Consider the following 11269-nt stretch of genomic DNA (forward strand, 5'->3'; position numbering starts at 1 on the left):
CTTCCGATCTTTTTTTTTTGGGGGGAGAGGTTTTTGCTATAGGATACATGTGCTTGCCAAAAAGACAGAGAGACAGAGAGACAAACGCAAGAAATCACCCCCATCACCCCTCAGGGGGGATGACCACGCCGCAATCCCTATGCGCCCAGCATGAGTTTAAGCCACCGGGTCTGGGACTTGAACCACGGGCGACTACATGGGTCCAGCGACATAGCCATTACACCAACTGCTGGTCCCTATAGCAAATATTTTTTAAAAAAAGAAAAAAAATTCTTCATGAGAGCTAAAGACAAGCACCCTCAACAGGGTGTCGTGCCATGACTCTTCCCCACCCTACAAGTCTTTCACTGAGCGGGATCACAGGCAGGAAGGAACACACCCGATGTGTACACCCAGGTTAACCTGGGGACCAAACCTTGATCTTCTAGATGTCTTCCAGCTCTGCAAAGCATTCTACTATCGCTGCGCTGTTGTAGCTGAGCCAATTTCCCCTCACTTTCTATTTTGACAGTTTTCAAACCTACACAAATTTTTTTAAAGATTTAATTTTACTTACTATTTTTAAAATGTGTTCACCAGAGAGAGACTGGAGTGGGTGGGGAGGGGTTGAGAAAGCAAGCCACCAGGTCTGGAACTTGAACTGCAGTTGGGTGGGTGGGGAGAGGTTGAGAAAGCAAGCCACCAGGTCTGGGACTTGAACTGCAGTTGGCCATATGAAAGTCCTAACCACCACACCAACTGCTGGCCCCGCTACACAAAATTGTAAAAATACCATAAACTTGGGACCAGCAGTTGGCGTAATGGCTGTGTCACTGGATTCCCATGTAGCAGACTGTGGTTTGAGTCTCGGACCTGGTGGCTTAAACTCATGCCGGGCACATGTGTGTGCGTGCCCAAGATTCTGACAAGAGAATGGAGGAGAAAGGATTGCGGTGTGGTCATCCCCCCTGGGGGGTGATTTCTTGCTTTCTGTCTCTCTTGTCTCTCTTCTTCTGGTGAGCACACATGCTCTATGGCAAAACCTCTCAAAAAAAAAATATATATATATACCATAAACTCCCATATACATCACCTTGATTTGCATTTTAGCCCCTACGCTTTTTTTTTTTTAAGAATTATTTTATTTAAATTTATTTATTTATTTAAATTTGACCAGAGAGAGAGAAGGAAAGTGAGAAAGCAAGCTTCCAGGTCCAGGACTTGAACCACAGTCGGCCATGTGGAAGTCCAGCACCCTTAGCCACCACGCCACCTGCCGGCCCTCTTTAGGCCTTTTTATAGTAGACACAGAAGACCAAATTCCCATCCTTCATTATTTAGAATAACTGTACAATTCAGGGTTGTGATGAATTAAAATACCAGATAAGGTCGACAGGAAAGACAATGGTAGCATAATGGTTGTATTCGTGTTATTTGTATTAGGTCCAGGTCCAGGCCTCAAACTATGGTCAGCCATATAGGAGTCCAACGTCCTTAACCACCATGCTAACTGCCAGCCAGCCCCTTACTCATCATTTTTAATATTTGACTAGAGAAAGAGAGACAAAGCGAGAAACCAAGCCACCAGGCCCAGGACTCAAACTGTGGTCAACCATGTGGGAGTCTAGCACCTTAACCATCATGCCACCTGCTGGCCCTTATAGATATATTTTTTTTTCTTTTTTTGAGAGGTTTTTGCTATATGGTGCGTGCGCTCGCCAGAGAGACAGAGAGAGACAGAGAAATAGAAAGTGAGAAATCACCCCCTGGGGGGATAGCCACACCGCAATCCCTTCTCCTCCATTCTCTTCTTGGGATCTTGAGCACGCAAGCACATGCACCCGGCGTGTGTGTGCGTGAGGTTAAGCCACCAGGTCCAGGACTCGAACCATGGTCAACTACATGGGAGTCCAGTGACAAAGCCATTGTGCCAACTGCTGGCCCCCTCTTTTTTTTTTAAGAATTATATTTTACTTTATTTATTTTAATTTGACCAAGAGAGGGACAGAGAGAGAGCGAGAAAAAGTGAGAAAGCAAGCCACCAGTTCTGGGACTCAAACCATGGTTGGCCATGTGAGAGTCTAACACCCTTAACCACCACGCCACCTGCCGGCTCCAGCCCCTCTATTTTCTATTTTAAAACTTGAATACTGAAATACTGTAAACTTTAAAAATCTTGAAAATGCAAGGTTGACTTTATAAAATAATCCTTAGAGACAAATCTGTAAGAAGATTTGTCTGAGATACGTGAAGTTTTTTTCCAGTGGAAAAGATTCAAATCATACAAGCGGCTCCTTACTCCACAGACTCTAGATTCCTCTGAGTTATATTATTTGAGGAAAGACTTTCATTTTCTTTCTTTGTCAACAGTGTCTCTGTGAGAAAATCTGACCTGGGGCCAGCAGGTGGTATAGTGGTTAAGGCGCTGGACACTCAACATGGCTGACCGCAGTTTGAGTCCCAGACCTGGAGCTTGAATATCACACCAGGCACGGCCAACCTCTTACAGGAGGAGAATAGAGGAGAAGGGATTGTGGCATGACTATTCCCCCTGGGGGGCGGATTTCTCCCTTTCCCTCTCACTGTGAGTACATGCACCCTATGGCAAGAACCTTAAAAGGAAAAAAAAAAAAAATCTGACCAAAGATGTCTGAAATGTTTCTAGCCCCTGAGATATGCATAGAAAATTAATTGAATAATGCTGTTCCCAAACATGGAAAAAGTGGAAGTGAGGTCAACACATACTCGACATTTTTTTGCATCCACTTCTCCAGTTGCTTGGTGATACGCTGCTGCTTCCATTCTGTCATGTTGGCAACGATCACACCTGGATTGAAAGAGCAGGTGCTGGGGCTGATGCCAAGGTCCTTTATAGCCTTCTTCCGGTAGTCCAGATAGCCCATGTACGTGTTCTAGAAAAGAACAGGGTAAGTGTGCTTTTGTTTCTGGAGAGTGGTCGTTCTCTGGAAGCCATTGTGCAATCCCCCTGCGTTTCCTCCTGTGTCACTGGCCACATCCTAGGTCCTTTGCAGGTCTCCCCCTCATTTCTCCAACCCCTAAATGCTGAGCGCCCCAAGTCTTCGGGCTAGCACCAGTGCCTTTCTCTAGCACAACTTCACAGCCTTACCCAGCCTCTTGGCCCTAAAAACCATCCCCAACGGCCCGGACCACTTCCGCTGGACCTCCAGCACCTACTGCCTCTGCTGACTCAGTGTCTCCACCCTGGAGTCCTAGGGAGCTCCAACCTAACATCCAAAACTTAGTCCCAGTCCTACCCCAAAAGTGCTTCCCTACAATCTGCCCCACCTCAGCTGATGGCAACGCAAGCCTTCTAGTTACTTGGGCAAAAAACACAGGGTCATTAGGTTATCTTTGACTCTTCTCTCTCTTACCTGGATCTGTGAGCAAATCCTCTTGATTTCGTCAAAACAGATCCAAAAGACAAATACTTCTCTTACCTCCACTGCCACCTTCCCGTTCCAGGCCCTCATTACCACCCACTGGACTTTGGCCAGCTCCTCCTAGTGTCCCTACATCCATCCTAATCAACCCTACTCTGTCTCACTGTCACTCGTCTCGAAGATCCTCCAGTGACCCTGTCTCGTTCAGAGTAAAAGCCAGAGTTCCTCAAGCGGCCGGCCGTCACTTGCATCGTCACTTGCATTGTCTGCCCAACCTCTTCTGTTCTCCTCCGGCTCCCTCCACCGCCCTGATCACCTTCACACGCCAGACAGCCCACCTCAAAGCTTGGCGCTTGCTACTGCCTTCTCCTGGACTGTCTTCTCCCTAAATATTTGCGTAGGTGGTTCTCTCCATTCTTTCAGGTGTTAGCTCAAAAACCACTATCTCTGTGGAGTCTTCCCTATTTAAAATATAACCTCGGGCCGGCAGGTGGCATGGTGGTTGAGGCACTGGACTCCCACATGGCCTATCATGGTTTGAGTCCCAGACCTGGTGGTGTGCTTTCTCACTTTCCTTTTCTCTCTCTCTGGTCAAAATAAAATAAAATAATTAAAAAAAAAATACAACCTCATTTCCGTCCTGATATTTTCTTTTTCTTTTCTTTCTTTTTTTTTTTTTTTTAAGAGGTTTTTGCCTTAGGGTACATGCGCTTGCCGGAGAGAGAGACAGACACAGTGAGAGGGAAGGTAAGAAATCACCCCTCAGGGAGGATGGTCATGCTCCGTTCTCCCAGGATCTTAGGCACGCACACACATGCGTGGGCATGAGTTTCAAGCCACTGGGGTGCGGTACTCTTTTTTTTTTTTTTTTGATAGGTTTTTTGATAGGTTTTTGCTATAGAGTGCATGTGCTCACCAGAAAGACAGATAGAAAACAAGAAATCATCCCCAAGGGGGATGGCCATGCCACAATCCCTTTTCCTCCATTCTCCTCTCGGGATCTTGGGCATGCGCGCACACGTGCCCGGCATGAATTTAATCCACCGGATCTGGATTCAAACTGCGGTCGACTACATGGGAGTTCAGCAACACAGCCATTACGCTAACTGCTCGTACCTCCATCCTGATTTTTGAACTACTTATTTACCATCTCTCTTCTCACCAGAACATAAGCTACACAGAGGCAAAAATTTTAGTTTTGTTTAATTACTGGTGCCCAAAACAGTATCCAGCCCCCAGTAAGCGCTCAGTAAGCAGTTGCTGAGTGAAGGTAGTACAAGACAGGGCATGCTCTCTCACCCACGTTGGCTGTCATAGTCTACCTGAATGTGATGTTCTCAAATGTGACCCAGGAGTCGTGGAAATACTTGGACACTTTCTATCTGTCAGGTCCTGCTCTAAGAATTTAACATGCAGGACCAGCAGATGGCATAATGATTACATCGCTGGACTCTCAGGTAATCAACCATGGTTCAAGTCCTGGACCTGGAGGCTTAAGCTCACACCGGGCGTGTGTGCCTGTGGGCCCAAGATCCTGGAAGGAGGGATTGCGGCTTGGTCATTTTCCCTGAGGGGTGATTTCTCACTTTCTGTCTCTGTCTCTCTGGAGAGCACAGACACCCGATAGCAAAAATCTCTCTAAAATGAAAAAAAAAAGACTTTACATACATTACCTTGTTAAAAGCATATACTAACTATACACATACTAATCTTATTCTCACACTAACTCTACAAGGGAAGTACTACTATTTAAAAATATATATATTTATTTATTTAACTTAATTTTATTTGTATGTATTATTTATTTTTCATTTTACCACAGAGAGAGAGAGAAAGAGAAAGTGAGAAACCAAGCCACCAGGTCCAGGACTCAAACCAAGGTCAGCCATGTGGGAGTCCAGCACCTCAACCACTACTCCACTTGCCAGATCCAGGAAGTATGACTATTACCTCTACTTGACAAACTGGAGAAAAACAACCGGCCAAGGCCATAAAGCTACAAAGTAATAACATAAAGATTTTCATGAAGTTGGGTCTGACTCTATTGTCTATACCCTACAGTGTCTTAGATATTATACATATACAGTTACTTGCTAGAACTATGTTTGAAATAAGCATTCAACTTTTTAAAAATATTTTTAATTTTATTTACTCATTTACTTATTTTATTTTGACCAGAGAGACACAGAGAGAGAGAGAGAGAGAAAGTAAGAAAGCAAGCCACCAGGTCCAGGACTTGAACCATAGTTGGCCATATAGGAATATCCAGCGCCTTTACCACCACACCATCTGCTGGTCCCTGCATTCAACTTAAAAAAAAAAACAAATTATTTATTTAATTTGTTTATCTTTTTTTTTTTCCCCCCCAATTTTACTAGAGAGAGAAAGAAAGTGCAAAAGCAAGCCTCTAGGTCTGGGACCTGAACCACAGTTGGCCATGTGGGAGTCTAGCACCTCAATCACTGGACCACCTGCCAGCCCCCAGCATTCAACTCCTAATAACACCTTGTATAGGGTCTGGCAGGTGGCATGGTAGTTAAGGGTGCTGGACTACCATGTGGTCAACTGCAGTTCAAGTCCTAGACCTGGCGGCTTGCTTTCTCTCTCTCTCTCTCCCTCTCGTCAAATTAAAATAAATAAATAAATAAATAAATAAATAAATAAAGTTAAATTTAAAAATTCTTAAAAACAAACTTTTATCAATATTTCAAAACTATCCTTTTATTTTCAACATTATACATAGGTTCTTTTTTATTTTAAAAAAGATTTATTTTATTTTATTCATTGTCCTTATTTTATTTTATTTTTTTGAAGTTGACCAGAGAGAGACAGAGACAGAGAAGGAAAATGAGAAAGCAAGCTGCCAGGACCGGGATTCAAACCACAGTCAGCCATGTGGGAGTCCAGCAGCCTTAACCACCACCTCACCTGCTGGCCTGTTACATATAAGTTCTTCCTCATTTCTACCAGAATAAGGAGCTCTTTACCCTTGAGCCAAACTATGGAAAGAAAGAAAAAAAAAAAGTGGTGGTCAAACTGAATTTAAGACCAGTTCCATGGCTTGGTAGTTAAGACTGGATCCCACATAGTCAACCATGGTTCAAATCCTGGGCCTAGCAATTTAAAATTCATGCCAGGCACATGTGACTAACCCAAATTCCAACAGGATGGAGAAACAGAGAAGGGATTGTGGCATGATCACACCCTCCGGGGGGGGGGGATGTTTTTGCTTCCTTCCTCTCTGTCTCTCTCTCTAGCAAGTAAACACTTGCTTTGGCAAATTACACAAACACACAGAAAGTCTCTGAAAATAGAACCAAAGGCTCAGTAAATCCCTTTTACAGACTCCATGACTCCAAACACCATCTCTGGCATGGAGTGTTGCTCTGAGCACCACAGACAACGGCTCTCATTTCCAGAGTGTTTACTCCACGCTGGACACTTGACATTGTGTTGTTTCGGTACAGCTTACAAAACCAACACAAAGTAGACATCACCACTGCCATGCTTTGGATAAGGGACTTTACAAGGTGAATGAAAGCAACTCACCCAGGGTCAGTAAGGAGTGTGTTAGGCTATGAATCCCAAGCCCCCAGAAGTGTTCTGCCGCCCAGGGTGGCCCTTAGCTTTTCAAGGTGTCCGCTCCACTCCTTCAGAGTTGCAGGGGCCAGAGGCCAGTGCAGTAGGACAGAAGTCGATGCTGAGACAGGGTGCCTACCTGCAGTCCCACAATTCTGTTCATATCCTGAGCCGAGGGCAAATCACAGTCGTCGGAGAAAGCTGCCGCGTGGCCCAGGGCCAAGGTGGTGTCATACAGTTCTTGGATGTCACCTGAATTTAGGAACACCAGCAGTTACAATAGTACAGCATTTGTCTGGGCTGGACAGAGCCTTGGGGATTAAGCAATTCCTAATTTTGCTATAGGAGAAATCCATAAGATTCCCAATTTCAAGTGGCTTAGTCATTATTTTAAGAGCTCATGCCAATTTGGAAAGTCACTGATGATAAATTCAGATTGGCATTGGTCAAATTTCTTTTTTGTTTTTGTAAGAGTTTTTTCCCTTAGCTTACTGGAGAGAGAGAGACACAGACAGAGACAGTGAGAGGGAAGGTGAGAAGTCACATACACACACCCCCTAGAGGGGATAGCCACAACTCCAGCCCTTCTCTTCCATCTTCCTGGGATCTGAGTACATATGCACACGCCCAGCATGAGTTTCAAGCCACCAGGTCTAGGACTCAAACTGCAGTCGGCCATGTGGAAGCCCAGCGATATAACGGCTACGCCATCTGCTGGCCCCTGCGTTGGTCAACTTCTTTCTTTTTTTTATATCAGTACCACAGACAGCAGTTGCTTATCCTAACTGCATGAGGTTTTTTTTTATATCAGTACCACAGACAGCAGTGCTTATCCTAACTGCATGAGGAGGAGATGGGACATTTAAACAGCCAACATAGCTCCCGCCTAAGAATATCATCAGAGAAATTTTATTTTCATATATTTTGGGGGCCAGCAGGTGGCATAATGGTCAAGGTGCTGGCCTCCCACGTAATCAACTGCAGTTCAAGTCCTAGACCCAACAGCTTGAAACTCACGCCAGGTACATGTGCGTGCATACCCCAAATCCCTAAAGAATGGAGGAGCAGGGATTGTGGAGTGATCATACACCCTGGGGGGGAGGAGTGGGGTGATTTCTTGCTTTCTGTCTGTCTCTCTGGCAAGTACACATGCCCTACAGCAAAAATGTCTCAGAAAAAAATAAATAAAATATTTCTATATATTTTAGGAACACAGAGAAAGAAACCACTACCAAGGTATTTATTGCAGACTTTGTTCATCAGAGTGGCCCTCAGAATGTCAACTGTCCATTGTGAGCAACTCTCCTCAGAACGTCCAGGAGCACATCAAACCCAGTTTTCAAAATACTCCCCTAATTTACAGCTCTGTACTCACAACTTTTTTTAAAGATATTTTTGCTATAGGGTGTGTGTGCTCACCAGAGAGAGACAGACAGACAGACAGACAGAAAGCAAGAACTCACCCTCCAGGGGGGATGACCATGCTGCAACTCATTCTCCATTCTCCTTAGGATTTGGGACATACATGCACATGCAATTGGCATGAGTCTTGACCCACTGAGTCTGGGACTCGAACCACAGTTGACCACTTAAGAATGCAGCACCTTAACCACTATGCTATCTACTGGCCCCACTCACAATTTTAATAAGTGGTCCTATCATTAGGCAACTAGCCATTTGCTAACAGCGGTAATCATAGAAGTAACCATTCTACTTATCAGCTCTCCTTTTTCCAGCGTCCTCGGCAGTCAGGAGTGTACCTTGTACAATTACATCATCGTCCAAATAGATGACTTTCTCGTGTTGGTGGATAAGCAGAGGGAGATAAAATCGAACAAAGTTCAGCTGTTAAAACAAAAGAAACCATGTGGGGAGGAGGAACGTGGGGTAATGTCATCTGGGGGTCGGGGAGCATTGGAGAGTCAGCCTTGGCGGTGGACTTAGCTCAGTTCCAGGTTGGGAACAGAACCCAGCAGTGGCTGCTCAGATGCCCACCAGAGTCACCAAGGGCCCGATTTGCCTGGGACCCAGGGCTGAGACTAGCGCTGGCACATCAGCGATTCTGCTGGATCCAAACTCGCTTGTGCTGAGGCTGTGGACACTCTCATCTCTGTGAACTACGGCAGTGGGGGCGGGGGTCACAGAGGCTCCCTCGTCAGTCTTTTAGGGCATGGACTGCTTGCCTTCCTCTACATTCAGTAATCTGGACAACTGTCAACTAAGTCAGCCTCAAAGACCACACACACACACACACACACACACACACACACACACACCCCACATCATCCCAACAAGCTCAACCTTTTAGCTTCTTGAACCTGAAAAAAGGGTCAGAGAGGTGCGACAGGTGGGTGGTAAATGACTTTAAAGCTTCACCAGTGACACTATTTAATGCGAGGTCCCAATTCAGGTGACACTCTGACAATGTCTGGAACTCGGGAAACATCACGTCAGAGTGCTCAGAACTTAGTGAATGTCCGAGGATGGATTTAAGGAACAATCATGAAGAAGGTGGTTGCAGTTTCGATCAAACCATCATCAGAAACACCATCCTCCATGCGGGAAAAGGTCCCTTCTGTATAAACTCTTGCAATAAAATACCTCAAGATTTCTAATGCTAGAGGGAAAGTTGGTATGTCCTGCAAACAGTATCTCAGTCAATACTGTGAAATATATTTGTTATTCCTTAGCCCCTGGAACACTCAGAGCTCCACTGAATATACAATCACAGTATGTACAACAGCCTGGAGGTTTGGGGTGTTTTTTCCTGACCTCACCGCGTGGCTCCCCACATCCCCTCCCCAGACACATTCACACACATAAATGTGCCCTGCAACATTAATGCTTCATTTCCTCAAAAGCTTCGTTATGATTATGCAAACCATCTTACTGGAGCAGGTGGCTTATAAATTATAAATAAGCAGAGCTTCGTGCACATAGAACAGCGAAGCTTCAGAAATACTCCTTGTGCTTCCTGCTGGCTGGTGCTTCAGAGTGGACAAGGGCCTCACTGTCCCCGGCACATGTGGGTTTCCTACTCACAGGCTGGAGCAGTTCAGGCCTCGCGGAGTCTGGTCTGATCTTCCCTTTGAGGACCACAGGGTTGAATTCCACGATTTTGAAGTTTATCTCTTTGAGTTTAGAATGTTCGATCCATTTTCTAAAGAGACAATTAAAAAACCTCTAGCATATTCTTCAAATCTTGCCTCCATTTGCCTAGTCTTAGGGTCAGTCTGGCGCCTCCTTAGAAAGTTAAAATATGTGTAGGTCCGGCCCGTGGCATGGTGGTTAAGGCAGTTGGATCCCACATGATCAACAGCACAGTTTGAGTCCCAGACTCTGTGGCTTGAGAAACACACTGAGCATGTCTGTGCCCATGTCCAAAATTCCAAGAAGGAGAAATGGAGACGGAACTGAGGCATGCCCATGCCCATGGAGGATGCTTTCTTGTTCCCCACCCCTCTCTCTCTCGTGAGTGCATGCATCCTCTGACAGAAAGAAAAATAAAGTGCATGTAAACTTAGAGTTTCGTCTATAAATCCTGATTTTCCCCACATCTGGTCTGGCTTCAAATCTTTCTCCCTCTCTCTCTCTCTCTTGTTTTCCTTCTCAATCACGTAACTCTTTCTGCAAAGGAAATGAAGCAAAATAGCAATAACCAAGTATCTCTCTCGAGCCAACTCATCTCCCCAGGAAACTGGAAGAACAAAAAGTGTGTGCTCTTTTCAGAAGGCCGCAGCTGAGGTTGCTGCACCGTTTTCGGCACGCAGCTCAGCTCTGAAATGATCAAATGATCGCAGCGGGATGTGCCACACGTGAACCTGGACTCAAGGCGTTTTCACTTTGTCACTTTGCCCCCAGGAATGGTTTCAATTTACCTTTGTCTCTGATTCTTTCTCAATCGTCCCCCTCTGTCCTCAGTTTCTGTCTTCTCCTCCTCCTTCCTCGGGCCCTGTCCCCTTGCATTTTCTATCTTTCAGAACTTTTATTTTTCATCCAATTCAAAACGAGATTCTTGGTGGAAATAATCTCACACTGAAATTGCCAATGAGTAAATCCAGATATGGTAGCATTTGCTGTTTATTAAAAATTCACCATGAAGGGATGGTGTAATGGTTATGTCGCTGGACTTTCACGTAGCCAACTGAGGTTCGAGTTTGAGACCCGGCAGCTTAAAACTCATGCTGGGTATCTGTACTTGTGTACCCAAAATCCTGAGAGGAGGACGGAGGAAAAGGGATTGTTGTGTGACCATCCCCCTGGGAATGATTTCTTGCTTTCTGTTTCTCTGTCTCTCTGGTGAGCACACA

At 45.2% G+C, this 11269-nt stretch overlaps 1 protein-coding gene across 2 annotated transcripts in view; it reads right to left on the bottom strand.

Annotated features, from left to right (window-relative positions):
- Positions 1-11269, bottom strand: part of GLT8D2 (glycosyltransferase 8 domain containing 2) — a 40531-nt gene that overhangs the window by 4438 nt on the left and 24824 nt on the right. For both annotated transcript variants that reach the window (XM_006141417.3, XM_006141416.3), the window contains 4 exons: positions 10002-10119; positions 8720-8804; positions 7099-7211; positions 2725-2891 (listed from right to left, as the gene is read on the bottom strand). In XM_006141417.3, coding sequence (XP_006141479.1) covers positions 2725-2891; positions 7099-7211; positions 8720-8804; positions 10002-10119 — 483 coding nt within the window. The remainder of the gene's footprint in view (positions 1-2724; positions 2892-7098; positions 7212-8719; positions 8805-10001; positions 10120-11269) is intronic.

Source organism: Tupaia chinensis, unplaced genomic scaffold (genome assembly GCF_000334495.1).
Source record: "Tupaia chinensis unplaced genomic scaffold, TupChi_1.0 Scaffold000054_1, whole genome shotgun sequence".
Lineage (NCBI taxonomy): Eukaryota > Metazoa > Chordata > Mammalia > Scandentia > Tupaiidae > Tupaia > Tupaia belangeri.